The sequence below is a fragment of the Austrofundulus limnaeus genome, unplaced genomic scaffold, assembly GCF_001266775.1.
Source record: "Austrofundulus limnaeus strain Quisiro unplaced genomic scaffold, Austrofundulus_limnaeus-1.0 Scaffold24, whole genome shotgun sequence".
Taxonomy (NCBI): Eukaryota; Metazoa; Chordata; class Actinopteri; order Cyprinodontiformes; family Rivulidae; genus Austrofundulus; species Austrofundulus limnaeus.
Window position 1 is genome coordinate 1,606,464 of NW_013952426.1, and position 15,421 is coordinate 1,621,884.

The 15,421-nt window shown below is 38.5% G+C and overlaps 1 protein-coding gene across 1 annotated transcript in view; it reads right to left on the reverse strand.

Moving 5' to 3' along the window:
* The window catches only part of LOC106514929 (catenin delta-2), a gene marked incomplete at its 3' end in the record, with an annotated part of 142,632 nt that overhangs the window by 12,250 nt on the left and 114,961 nt on the right, over positions 1 to 15,421 (reverse strand). Inside the window, 4 exon segments of the mRNA XM_014004468.1 lie at positions 468 to 712; positions 2,209 to 2,354; positions 4,420 to 4,593; positions 4,804 to 4,949. Of these exon segments, the coding sequence (XP_013859922.1) occupies positions 468 to 712; positions 2,209 to 2,354; positions 4,420 to 4,593; positions 4,804 to 4,949 (711 nt within the window).

Sequence of the window (15,421 nt, forward strand, 5' to 3'; positions counted from 1 at the left end):
GTTTTGGAGCTGTTCCTTTTTTTGGTGGTGATAAAATATTTCACCAAGAAAAAAATTAATCTAAAAGCTTATGATAGGGATGAAAAAAGGAAATGAATATTAATAATGTGTCTATTTTTCTCTGCTCATTAAAGTATGTTTGTCCTATATATTCCACTAGGATAAAGTAATTGGTCTAATTATTTGAATAATTTGACATGATACATCTAAAACCATGGTTAATTTATGTTTTGTTTTCTTTTTCTTATGCTGATTTAGATTAGCCCTCGGCTACGACCAAGTTTTTCTTATTTTGGCTGCCATTATAACTAAGTTTGACACTCCTGCCCTAATGGAAAAAATAGAAACCATAAAACATTAATGTGAAGATGAGTTGTATTTTTAACTAAAAGTTGAATCAAAATAACAACTTCACAACATAGACACCCACACATAAAGAGTAGTAAAGGAAGTGTCTTGACCTCTACCTGCCAGGCTCCCAGGCCTTTTCAGGGTTGCGTTAGCGTAGAGCTCRTGGGAGATCTTGTAGCCGTCTGCACCGATGTGATGCAGCATGCGCTTGGTGGGCGACAGGGTGGCGTAGCTTCCCACTGCCGAGCTGAGTTGGTGGAGGGGTGACGAGTTGTGGTTTCCCCCGGGGGAGGCAGCCGTAGAGAGCGGAGAGGACGAACTGGCAGCACCTGATGCCACCATATTAATGGGCGATGACGTGCTGCAGGAGAGCAGTGAATACAACTGTTGGAACTCACTTTTTACTTAAACAGGCTTTGTCAAGGAAGGCCAGTTACCAACAAAATAGAGAGAAATTACAACTAATGAACACTGGCTCCAAGGACTAACACACCAAAAGATACAATTAAAAATGTTTTAATTTAAAAAAAGAAGTAAGAGTAAGACCAAACACTAACTACAGGAACAACAGAATTTATTGTGTAATAAAAACTGATCCCATGTAGCAGACACGTGTGGGCCAGATCTAGCAATTATGGCACTGCTTTTTTAAGATAGCACAGTGGTGGTTTGGTTTATTTAATCCAAATCTATTATTACAACATCTGGCCCARCTGGGGTTTGGTTTATGTGGCCCAAATTTGTCAATGCCAGAACTGACCCAGGTTTTGCTTGGTTTACGCAGTGCTAGCCCATGCACGGACCACCTCTGGCAGACCACATCCGGGTCACCAAATGGTCATCATTCTTTGCGTTATCTGGGCCAAGTGTTAAAAAGTTACTGTGTTGTGTGGACCAGAACTGGACCAGACAAATTTTAATGTGGCAACTGATACTCCGGATGGAAAAAATAAAGTTTTTTTCAAAGCTTTCCTTTTAACATCAGACTCTCATGAATCCTGTGCAAGTTTTTGGTGTCAAGGTGTATTTCAAATGATTGTCCAAATATTATGTATAAAATCTTTACACTCTTTTTTGTTTCCTTTTTTTTTGTACGTAAGTGTAAGGCATATTCATTTAGTCTAAATATTCATCAAATACAAAAGTATTTATCATGTATGAGATTTCTTCTAATAAAACAAACAAAAAACACTCCTTCAAGATAAATTATTATTGCTATTTATTTATTCAGTCATGGGGTTTATGCGCCCACACCCTGGTATCTTTGTTTTTTTAAAATCTCTGCTTGAAACCAAAATACAATTCAGTGGGTTTGAACCACATTTGGTTAAACAGTAGGAGGTTGCCAATATTAACCACCAACAGTCTTCTACCTCATTAGGGGGGTTGTCTTTTTTAAAATAATACAAAAAAAAAACAATCCTAGAGAGTATAAAAAAATACTTTTCTGGGGATGAGCTTAAATCTTCAGCCTTTTTTTAAATGCAATATTTAAAGCTATTGATAGTTGTCTCTTATCATCACCAGAAAAAGCTGAGTCAAGTAAAAGAGTAATCGTGAGACTAGTGTGTTCTTAAATTATGACTCAGCCTTAAAGCTGTTTCATAAATTATTGCAAAATGAGGCAAACTAGAGTCAGAGCGCTGGAGCCTAATGTGAAGAGAAAGACWTCACTCTCAAACAGAATTTATCTTTGGAAAGCAGACGTGTGATGTAATTGTTGAGTCACTATTGATCAACAACCACATCGACCTCCGCCTGAATGTACTCTTTTGTACTTTGAGGTTAGTAGAAACCTTATGTAACGTGTCACCATCAACAGGGGTTGTGTAAACCCACAGATGAGACCGGACCAACCTGTAGGACTTTGCAAGTCGGCTGGGAGACTGTTTGGGCGAAGAGACTCTCTGCAGCGTGGCGTAGCTGGGCATGTCGGCAGAGGCTGACCCGAGGCGCTGCAGCTTGGTCGGGGATCCCACCGCCTGCAGAGGGGAGCTCACACGCTGTAATGCAGCCGAAGATTTGGCTTCATTAAAGGGAAATGTCAAGTCGCTTTGAAAAATGTTATTCTCTTTTTAAATCACATCAGTGTTATCAGGGAGATAACTAACTCCCACTGCAGCTGGAAAACCAGGGAGCAGAAACGTTCACACAAAAAATGTTTAAATGATAAAAATCCAAGATACTAAGTGCTCAAATGAGCTTAATTTTGAGCCAGCAAAACAAAATACATCAGAGAATGAATAATTAAAAATAAATGGCAAGCATGTCTTAATTGTTAAATACATAATTTTCTTCCACACCTTTACTTAACCAGAGACTACAGAAACTGCATTGTTTGTACAAATTAAAGTGGGCCCAATGGATGATAATTACCATCAGGTATATACTAAATCTAACAAACTTTTGTTTGTGACTCAGCAAAAAACAACTGTTCTGCAGCTTAAAATAAACAGAACCAGGACTCATTATGAGCTTTTAAGCTTTTTCTTTGATTTTCAGCTTAATGTTTCAAGGTATGAAATCTGGCAATAAAAGGACTGATGACAAATAAGATTTTTTTATCAGCAGCTGTAACCTTTTTTTTATCCTCCTACATGAGCACCCTACCAAAACTCCTAAAAAAAGTATGTAATAAAGTTCAAAATATTGTAACTGATGTATTTTTAYGACATAAGAATGGCAGTAGCTATGGTGTTTTGTTAATAAGCTTGCAGCAGTTCGTTAAAGAGCAATGTTTGTTTTCTTATAGCAAAAAAAGAGTATTGCACCGATTTCATTTTCACCCAGTATTCATTATATGTGACTCACTCTGGCAAAATGAGGCTGCAGAGCAAAAAAAAGTGAAAATGTTGATTTTTGTTGTAATTAAGATTGGCATAAAAGCAAGTCCGTAAAGACACCATCCATCATCCATCAGTCCAGCTCAACCATCAGTCATCCATTAATCTCCACTAAAGTGGCATACAATCTTCCTAATCTACCTTTAAATCAACGTTTTCTAACATCTTCAGAAATAACCCTTTTTCTTACAACAAATTCACTGAGCATTACATTTAGCATCATTGCAAAGGTCGGTGATCTTCCTTTTTTTAATATACATCTAGAAATTTCCACTGACATCACTGCAGACCATTAAAAATCAAGTGTTCTTTCTCATAAACAAAATTAGCTTGTTTTTAGATGACAAATGATCAAATTTCAACAAACTACATATCATTTTAAGTTATTAAGACGGAGAAATCTAAATTAATAATGACTCAATGTTGAAAACTTCCTCATGATGACTCATTTTGCTAGCACAGGTCACCTATTTGCTAACATGGTCACATTTTTTTGCAAAACTAGCCACCAGTCCTTTTTGCAGTATTTTGGGTTCAAAACAATTACAAACGACGCATCTCAATAAAAAAGTAGAATTCCTTCAAAATGCATATCGCCTGTCACTGTACAAGCAAATGTTTTAAGCAGATGCTTTGTGATCCGTTGATCTTGAGAAATCTGGTTGGAGTACGTGTTGAGGATGACGCTAAGATGCTACCACACCAAGAATCAGCTGAAAATCTATAAAGTTAACCAAACTACTTATTTTTACAAATATTGTTTGGTGCAGTTGATTAGCTTTGGTGACCATCATAAATTATGCTGGCTCTAGACATTAATTGATATTATAGAAAAGACAAGGGAGACATATTCTAATGCTTGGAATTGTCTCAAGCTTGGCATTTTCTGCTCAACAGTTTGTAATAAATTGAAAATGTCAAAAAGCTTCGTGTTTCCTATCTCTTACTGTTCATGTCATGAMAAATGGTGGCAGCAGTGGGATATGCCTGACCCAAGACTGCCTTTTAAACAAAGCTCATCAGACAAGGCCACCARTGGTCTCAGCTTGTATGGAAAGCTGTGTCACTTGAAGGGCAGCATTCAGCAGATACCACTAAACCTTGTTTTTTAAATAATAGAATATAGTTGTAGATGTGCATCAAAGCMAAGCTATGAAAGAAAATAAGTTCAACCTCGAGCACAGGCTGTCAGAAAGTAAATATGAATAAGTTCAGGGTTTTGTACCTGTGCAGGCAGAGTGGCACATGAGTAATACATGGACGGTCCAGAAGGCACAGATCCGCCCTCAGTGGACATGTGTAAGGCGCTGCCAAGGGCCTGCTGGGCAAATGAGTCTCTCTGGGACTGCGAGGGAGAGTCTGTGCTCACTAACTGGGMAACTGCACGGCTGGATGTCACCTAGTGAGGGTGGAGACGAGAGAAAAAGAAAAAAACATGAGACATGTGAGAGGAAAGAATGGGGTCAGGTGCAGGAAGAAAATGTAAATGAGATCAGGGTTGATGAGTGAATATTAAGAGAGCAAAGAGTGAGCAAAGAGGACTAGAAAGGAGGATAAAAAGACATAGAAGTGGAGGGAAGTAGCAGATGAAACGAAATGAAACACCCACCTGGTTGTAGCTGTGAACAGCTCCCCCAATCTGCCCGCCACGGCCGGAAACCGTTTCCCCGAGTGCCAACCCTTGACTGCTGTGGTAACCTGCCACAGAATAAGCATCCTGGCTGTTGAGCTGTAAAGCACTTTGAGACAGCAGTCCTAGCAGAAAAGAAAGAAAGAAAGAAAAAGAAGACAAAATAGTTTAGAAGGGGTGGGCACAGCCAACCAATAGGTTCACAAACCAAAAATCCGCTAAACAAGAATCTTAGCTCTGCTGATGCTAAACCGCTAAACACGTTTAGCGCTGTTTGTAAGAGTTCTTATTTCATTTGTGTTAAATGACATAAAAATAGAAGTTTTACACTTATAAATTTTTAGTTAGCTTAAAATTAGTAGAAGTTAATCGACCTGCTGATGGTATCCAAWGTTAGCAGAAAGCTAATTTGATAAATAATTTGATAAATGAGAAGCTAATTCCAGTATTAGCACATTAGCACAACTGTGACCACCACTGRGAGGTACACAAAACCAAAGAATGTGATCTTTAATTTGAATTTCTGAAATTATTTTAACATTTCTTGGAGAAATGACCAAATCCAMACATGTTAGGAAAATACCCAGCTTATAACAGCCTAACATCCTMCATGTTCCCAACAAGACTGTGACAAGGAAAGGTTGACAGAACACACATCTGTAAGTGTCCAGAAACATGAAAGGCCATCTTTTGTTCTGATTACYGGACGGCTGAAAACAAAAGGTAGAGGAGTTAGTCTTAGAAACAGGATGACATCGTGGTTTTAATCTAACCGTCTAAGCATTGTCACCTACAAAGTCACCTTAAATCTGGTGTCAGATTTGTCAGGCATCTTTTATGGAACAATTGTCATATGCTACATCTTTTGAAGCAGCCCGTCTTTGTGTGAAGACTATTTGTTGTGGCCTTGAAGGCATTTTGTAACCTAGTTTACATCCCTCGTGTTATACAACAAATGTCTTTTGTTGCAAAATGAACGTGAACAAAACCTGTGTTGTTTGTAACAGACCTTGAAATAAAAAAAGGGAAAGAAAAAAAGAAGTAGGTTGAAAGCAGAGGTAGAAGGATAAAAGGACACCCATTTGCTTTTTTAGCCACCATGTTATTYTGGCCTGTCTCTGTTCTTCTCTCACTCTGTGACCCTCGAATCTCTATCTGTCCCTTTTCTACATTTTCTCTCTATAATTCAGCAGGAAGAGGAATATAAAAAGTGTTTAAAAAAGCGCAACGATAAAAAATTTTAAAACCCAACCTCAGTTCTGAAGATCAATTTTCTCTGGCTGCTAACATGTATAAATTGACAGTTTAGAGATTTCTAAATGACTACAGTTTTCTGATTTCTGTTTTTTCCTACTATGGTGTTAGTTCACCTTTAGCTTYATTCTTTGAAGAATTTGATGTCACAGTTAGAATGCAATAAGTTTTTATTTCAAAATATAAATCTTTTCCTTTCCTAAGGACTCATTCCCTTTCTCTGAGCTGTTACAGATCCATTAGGACTCCAGTACCACGGCTGCATCTTTTGACAGTGAAATTGCGAAGATTAATTACTTTGAACYAAAGCGCTTTGGCTAGAGACTTTTCCTGAGATGTACAAAGTGATTAACACCAAAGTTCTGCAAGACAAGTACAGGGTTTCATCGCTGCCATGTTGACATGCAAATTTATAACATTTGCAAACTGTTAGCRCTGACCTCTGAGGGAGCACAAAACTACAGGGTCAAAATTAGAGGATGATCAAATTAGATGTGTCCAAAATGTAAACCTCATGCAAACCTCTTTTGGCAGGGGTGAAAATGKCTCCGTAAAAGAAAAGAAGGGATGATTTGAAACTTTGCTTCACTCCACTTGTGACAAAACAATTGGAAGAATACTTTTCAGACAATTAACATTGTAGACAAGTTGAAACCATGACATCTGAAAGGCCACCAGATTCCTCCACCTTCTATTGACTTAGTGGATCGTCACCATCAACTGGATAAGTCAGTAGTGAGGAAAATGTCATTAAACTGCATTTGTAAGAATCAGTGATTTCATTTTTWATCCCCGTGGCTCTTTCTTTGAATAAAATATTAATTTTTGATTGTCCTTCTGATAAAAAACAGAGTTACCAATTAACCGACCATTCATGTTTTTGGTCTGTGGGAGGAAGCTGGAGKAAAATCCATGCATGCACGGAGAGAATATGCAAACTCAGGTCCCTGAGTCAGGATTCAATCCAGCAACCTTCTTGCTGAGAGGCATCACYRTTGGGAAGTCTGYTAATTTGCCTTTTAAATGKTGTCAYATTTGTAAGGMMCATGTATTTGCAGGATGATCAGTGGMGCTAAGTGTGKGAGTTGCWYACATGAAAAATTTGCCAAATCCTCTCAGCCAGATCTAAACAGCTTCTTTTGTTGTCAACACTTGTTTTGAGCTGGTACCACCAGGTGCTGCCAATCAGGTGCTCGTATAATGTTTATTGCAAAGGACCATTGTTACACTTTTTTGTGCTAAGTACTGTATTAATCAAAAAGGAAACTACCTGTAGCATGTAACACTGAAGAGGAGAAGACATCTGATACCAGCCTGTCACAATGACTGAGGGGGTTGGACTTTAAGCAGATAATAGAAGCTGAGGAACTGCACAAAGCTATATTGGCTGTCCTAATAGAGGAACACTCACACACAAGACTGGCTAATTCCAGGTCACRTAGACTCCACATGGCTCTGCTTTGTCAGAAACCTTTCCAACGGCTGATGAAAACTGTTTTTCATGACTMAAGCAAGTCAGGCATGCAAAAATTATTTGACAAGTACTTTGTACTATTTCTCAAAGCAATGGGCTAAAGATGCAATGACCAAACTCCAGTTAGCAAATCATACAGCGGGCCACAATAAAATAGCTGAAAACCGTTTATTCAAAATATCTGAACATTGTAAGACATTTGGAAAACCTCAACTGAATAGCAGTAACTGACCCCTACTACTAGTACCAAAAAAGAGTGTATTTCAGTTTCCTGTTTCAGAGACTTCAATATTTACTTGTTCATAGAAGTGTGTGTTCATGACACAAATTACACTGAAAATATATTGAAATGAATGTTATTTTTAGAGCCATAACTACTTCCTGTTTGCATACATGCCACACATGTTTACGTCTTTAAAATGCGGAGAAATAAAAAAGAGGAATAGTTAACTAGAAGATGAAAGCCTCGGAGCAGAGAGGAGGCTGACAACGGAGCTGTGAAAGTACCCGTAACATACAGCTGAAGCATGACAACATAAAACACTTTCACAGATAATTTTAGACGCAGYTTCTTTACTGTTTCTAAAGTATTTGAAGTCTTGTGTTTTGTATAATTTTAATTCAGACTCAGACATGGCAGCTGTGACACCAAGATACATACAAAGCAGTGACAGGACTAAGCATTTTCTGAACTGTAAACTCAGAAGACATTTGGATGCAGATAGTTCTTTGAATGGCTGAAATACAGGGTGAGACGATAGTCTCAAGGCATCCTTTTTATTTCAGAAATCAAAAGGAAAAGGAAATATYGGAACACACCAGCAAGTAATGGCTATGTCCAGAACATGGCTGCCATCTTGAAAGCCRTCATACTGGATCCAGACATGTTTTTACAATGGGAATGTGGTCATTTAGCTGGAAATGTTCCCTGTGATGCACAGCTACTTGATGTTTTCAGTGTGCTGTCTCTGGTGCTGAACACAAAGCTTTTGTCAATTTCATCTTCAGTTACATGYGACTAACAACAAAACGTTTGAGTTTTCTGTGGTAATAACTTCTGAACCACAAGAGATATTGCACATCTTGATTGCAGTAATCCATCTCTGAGACAATCCTGGTCTGTGATACACTACCACTTCCCATTGGAAAATTTGACTTTGATCCAATATGGTGGCATTCAAGATGGCTGCCATGTTCCAGACTTAGCCTAAAATACTTGCTGGGGTATTCAGATATTACATTTTCCCTTTCATTTCTSTAATAACAGCGTGTCCAGAGTTTTTTTTTTTTAATTAACTCTGTAGCAATTAATTCTGATGGAATTGAGAAGCCTAAACTAATGGCAGCAAATATTACATCTTCTTCACCAGGCCTAATGGCAGATCAGCTGCAGATCTCACATATGATTGGGTCATGCCAGTTTCTACCAGGCAGCATTTTGATGACTTGCCTGTTCTACGTGACTGGACAAAGTTTGTAACCCCAGTATTCTGCCAATCTGCCCAAACGTACTTGGGTCTGGGTTTTTGACCAGTTGAGTGCAGTAAAAGCCTCATTTGCCAGGCTGCTAAAAAAGAAAATATGAAGCTTTTTCATCCCCATCATCTGGGTCATGCAGCTCCATGTCTGCCACACTGCATGTTGAGCTATGATGGTTACAGTTCTCCTAATGTGTGTGTCTTTTTTTTTCTTCTGGAGCCCCCAGGGCTTCCAAGGTCCAATACGCTGTCAGCACCAGTTTCTTTTCCACATACAAAGAGAAGCTCCCTGGCTTCGTTTACTTTGGCTCAGAGAGAATCACTGCTAGCCAAAAGCAGCAGCAGGTAAACACCATTTGCATTGCATGAACTGGTGGGTAGGTTCTTGCAGTTCATTTAGAAGTTTTGAACACTTTTTAAAAGGTATTTGGATGATCTCAAGACATATTTATCATGGTTACTCTCCAAACTTGAAAGTGCACCATATATATACMWTATATATATATATATATATATATATATATATATATATATATACAGTATATATTATATTGTAGTTGGTTTAGGACAGCAGCTATTAGGGTGTCACAATATTTTAAAAGCTAGTAATGTGAGATATTATAGTTTAATTTTGCGATGACACTATTAATTGTGATAAACCCCATACAATGTATTCTTCTTGCTCCTCATGATCTCTATGCATGGTTAAGCTGGGTGGTAACCTGGTTTGCACTGAAAACTGTTTTCTATTTTTGTTATGAAATGAAATTTCTGTATACTGGCATACTGGTTTAAATAATCTGAACACAACACAACAAACTGCTTCACGGGGGACACTTTTCCACACACACACAGGAAATACAGCGGCCCACAGGGCAAGCTACTGTCAATGTTGGAGCAGTCGGGCAGCGATTTTGACACCTACGTGAATGTCCCCTGCCTACAATGACTGACGGACCCCCATCCAACCCCCAYATACACCATTTTTCCCATCCCCAAATGTAGAATAGACCTCATCGGTGACRTGTGCAGATAGATTTCATGCGCAAAGAAATTTTGTCCGATGATCTTTTTTTCCAACRGATTTTGCGCCCCTCCCTTAATGCACACGTGATGTGAGCCCAAAATGAGCGACTAATGTCTACAGCCAGAGAAAAGGAAAAAAGACAGAGTGTACATTTTAACAACAGCTGAGATGAGCAGCAGCCTGAGTTGTGATGGGGAAAAATATACAGTCAAATACTGTGATACAGATAATTGTTAAAAAATACTTTGATATAAAATTTTGGTAATACAATCTAACAGTAATGCATWGTATTTGTAATACGATTGGCCTATGGCTGCAGTCTAAAAAAGTTATTTAATTTAATGATATTGTGATGAAAATAAATTTGCAACATAATGTGCATCCCTAGCAACAATCTACTTTGGTCTTGGACCCATCACTGTGAGGATGAGGCAGAATGACCCAGGGCACAGGCAAAAATCCAAAAGGCAACAAAAAAGATTTATTAATTAAACAAAAAGGCTGGCAGKGCAGCTCAAAAACTCTCACGGGGAACAGGAACACAGAGAACACCACACTGGCTGGGTAAAACAGCACAATGAACAAACAAACACTGAAGACAGGACACAGAATATAAAGGTGAATTAATGAGGGACAATGGGAAACACCAGGAGAGACATAAGAGGAAACAGGTGAGCGTGGGCGGGGCTGGAGGCAAGACCCCAGGGAAGAGATACACAGGGGAACAGAGAAACACTAGAAAATGAAAGCAAAAACACACAGATCATGACAATCACAGTCGTTCAGAGATCCATCAATAACAGGTAAGATATTAACTGTTTATGGAGTCACTATAAAACAATCTGAAGAATCCCTTTAAAGTAGGAAGTGAAGCTACAGTAACTGAATCACTTGAGAACAAAAAGGGGAAACTTGTAATGCCAGYCGAACCTCACAACTGTCCCAAAGTGTTTATAATTTTTCATGCACCCTTSATTAATTTATTTTTAGTAGTGATTGCACTTGTGTGCCTAATAAACAACTTTAATTACAGCTATAAAACTCATTCCTGCTTTTTTCCAGCTCAAATGTTAGTTAAACATGATGTCTCCCAGTGGCTGTAGTAATGTATGCATTCAGCAATGGTGCATTAAAGAGTGAAGTTATTGGTTCTATTGCTCTTCTGTTGCAAACAACTCCCATAGCAAGAAAACAGCTTTACTGTGTGGATCAGGTCCACATATACATTTTTTAATATACATTGTCAGAGGAGTTTTACTTTGAGGTCTAAAGGTTCAAACCGTAAAACAAGACCAATTGAATCTTTGTTTGTGATAATTAAAAATGAGTGAAATCTTAGTGGCAACAGTTGGTCTCCTCTGCATGAGACAGATTAAGTCAGCAGCCAACGGCAAAGATAAATAATAATAATAATTCTCTCTGGAAAATAAAACTAGTTGAAAATAAAAGTCACTTTAAAGCACAGCAGATAATTCCCTGTGGCAATGCAGCTGGTGATCGTGCATTATTTAAAAACGTGATAGTAAGCAAAGATTCCAGGTTGAGTTTACCAGGTCAAGCTCTACGTGTCTGAGATCATCTCGTTTGGTTGTGCGTGCACATCTATGTAGTGTGCGCGCACACGGGAACAGAGACCTGTTTCACATGGATTCACACTCACGCACATGTGCACTCTAAGTCAAAGCCAGGGGATGTTTTCCAGAGTTTTTTTTTAATTTTTTTATCCATCACTTGAGGTGTGTTTGTGACTTCAGGAGCCTTTAGGGAATTTAAGGGGCCTCATAAATAGATTATCATTCAAACAGCAAACACGGAAGGCTTCACTGAATACATCTGATGTATGCAAGCTGCTCAGTGAGAGTAATGGGGTGCACAAAAAAAACAGCCTCAGTCCATGGTCTCGAGCGCACTTCTTCATTTACATGAAGCACAAAGTCAAGTGTTTTCTCCTTTTGACTAGGACGGCCGATCAAACGGTTTTTAATATTTCAGCACTTTTAGAGGAATACTTCCGATGCTCATCCGAAGCGTCTCGAAACTGGAACGCCGATCAAACAAAATTCAAAATGCCGCATAGAAAATAGTCACATAAATACAGATTTCCATGCACATGGTGAGCATCACCAGCATGGAGCAGCATAAAGGGTGAGAACGCTCTGCAGTCTGCCACTCAGCCTGACTAATCTGCTCTGCGGTAYGAGCGAAGACATGGATTCTGCTGAAACGAATGTGTGGACATGTGTGTGCGTACTGCTCAAATACATCTTGATTGTTAAAATGTAAACGTTTGTGTCACAGGTTCTAGTTGTTGTTTACTTGCTGTTTTATTTGCTTAGATCTCTGTTCTGTCTRTCTAATCAACACATCTGTTCCTGATATTCAGTTACCTCTTTATGTATCAATGCTCTATTTTATGTCTAGTTGTCAGTTCATCGCGCTGTCATTAACTCTTATGTTGTGTTCCAAAATAATTAGTCTACTTTTGGGTTCTCAAGCGTTCGCTCGTCCCTCTTTCATCACAAAAAGTTTGTGTATCAAGAAGAAATAGTTCAGGTTCTGTTCAGCAATAATAACAATTACAGCATTATTAGAGATTCTGTAGTCATTTATGACACCTGTTCTAGATCTTTAACAAAAGAAGAAAAAAAACCTTAGAGCAGGGCTATTCAACTGGTGGCCCGTGGGCCACATCCAGCCCGCATGTGACCGAAGTTCGGCCCGCCACTTGGTTCATTCATCTCTTAAGCCCAAACCCCCAGTTTTCTACTTTAATTACTCTAAGTTCTTTTAGTTACAGTAAACATAGACATGTTTGGTGTCTACGGAAACGTCAGAATCTTGGCCAGAAGCTGGTAAAAAACCATTTCTATGAACACCCAAAACATTTAAAACTACAAGCAGTTGAAGATAAAACTATGTAAGTGAAAATAAAATTGGTTAAAAAAGTTGGCAAGCCAGAGATGTCAAAATATTATTTGTGGTAAATAAGAGGCATAATGTGTTATTTTTATTTTTGTATTATCACTACTTATATTACATAGGGTTCTGTATGTTGTATTCATGATTAACTGCAGCAAAATAAACTGTTTCAAAGGTAACAGATCTTTGGTTTTATTACATAATGACTTTGATGATGTGTGATCTATAACATTAGCTGTAGTGCAATGCATAAGCTCGAGTTTGCTGTTTCYCTGTGACATAAGGATCATTGCAGCTCATCAAATTTTGAGAAACAATTTATTAAAATTTTGTGGAACAACCTGATCTTTTATTTACTTAATATGAATGTTTGTGTTGTTTACTTAGCTGAACTTTCCTGCTGCCCTTGGATCAAAATGAGCCAGAAGTCATCACTTTGGCGTTGTAGGTCATTTGACCCAAAGACAGCAGGAGGGTGAATTTAGCAACTTTGTGTTTTTACTGTGAAGTTATTTGAAACTTATCAATGTTAGTTTTTGTCTTGGGTTCATTCACGTTGTGCTTTGGACAAAGGTACAACAGGTTGTTCAAACAGCAAAATTGGCTTTAAAAAAAAAAACAATTCAATTTATTCAATAAATCATAAAGCGTTCTTATTCAATATCCACCAGTGACAGACCAATTTGGAAATGATATTAAATAACAATGTATTGTAATTATGACTCTTACAAGTGTAAGGATCCTTTACATTTTGTTGTTGATGCTAATACGCAGTGTGAACATAGAAGCCTGAGGAGTGTTGGTAGGTATAGTCATTAAAAGAAATTTATTTATTTTTATCCAAAGTCTTTTGCATTCACCGTACACCTGTGCATACACAGGTTTTTGTTTCTTGACCTTGGACATTACTTTTTAAGCAGAAAATATGAGTTTTTATTAAGTATTTGGATTTTTATTCCTCATARCATTCATCCTTAGCCTGCGTTTTAACTTTTCCCAGCTAAGCTTCAGTAGCTGCTGTATGACAGAGGGAAAAATCTGCTCCGTGCTTCAGCAGAGTTTCATGTCAATCAGCACCCCTATTGTTAGCTTAAGCTAACATAAAGCCTCCAATCGTTATGTAAGTTATTAAGAGCTATGCTTGGTGAGGCTACGCTGTAAATGTGAGTCAACAAACCAGTGTCCTTAGTTTAAAAATAAATCTCATTAATGCTGTCTTACAATATATTTCAGTTAAACGCTGAATGATGAGGTGGAGAAGTCAACCTTTCATGAATGAATGAATAAAAAAGTCAGAACAGGCAGCAAACACTGATGTTTGATGAAAAAAATAAGCAGTCCTTTTCATATGTACTCTGCAATGAATATCTATCTCAGTTTTTATGATTACACTTTGCACACACCACTCATTTTTATAGCAGCCATTATTACTGATATTCATTCAGAAAATGTAGTCAAGAGTTGTTTCCAATGTTGTATTTTAGTTTTTACTGACTAAGTTCTCTGATATATCGGGGGATATATCGGGGCTGTATGGGGACTGTAAGAACTTGCTGTCATTGACATGAATGTGAGTAATGGCAGTGAGCAGTTTTCTCAGGGATTGGCATCGGCCTTCATAAAAGCATCTGAATCATTTTTTTTCTCCTTTTGACAGTAAATTAGGTATTTGGCTTTCTAAATCTTGTACCTCATTTTACAGCAAATGTTTAATCTACACCAACAGAAATGTTGTCCTTAGTTCTATTTGCGAGCAATAAATGCTGTGTTCAAACTAAACCTACGTTTTCTGCCAGTCTTGCAGCATGTGTGTGGGTTTGTATGGAGCACCCACTCTACGCAGCCTTGTTCATTTTTCTGCTTCCACAACCTTCAGCGTAAGGTTGCGCATGTGTCCCCGTCTGCGTGCACCCAGCTACAGTTCGGTGTGCCTGTGCAGCGGTACAGTAGTCGCCTGTTCGTGTATTTCGCCTCGCCTCTCTCTGCTCCGCGAACAGCAGGCCAGCTGACATCTCAGCGAGGATGGATTAGCATATCAAACTACTGGCACAAGTCTGCATGACTCCTGACAGCCTCGTCTCTCCCAAGGGGTCGAGTGTAGCGAAGACACGAGTATCATCTCCGGGACGGAATGCAGAAAGATCAGAGCGGAGCAGGAAGGCGCTGCTGGAGGGAGGGAGGGGTTTGGGATCTCAGTGAGAGCTTGGTTTCACAACAGCGTTGCTCTGTGAATTTAAAGCAACACACGTGCAACRTCCTTTTCACGTTCTCTGTTCCTTCACAAATGCTGTTACACTACTTTTAGCAACAACTGAGCAAATGACTGAATGTTACACTGTATAAAAGCTGAAACAATTTGGCCTGGGCATATTAAAGCATGCACATTGGGAAAAAGACATCTATCTATCTATCTATCTATCTATCTATCTATCTATCTATCTATCT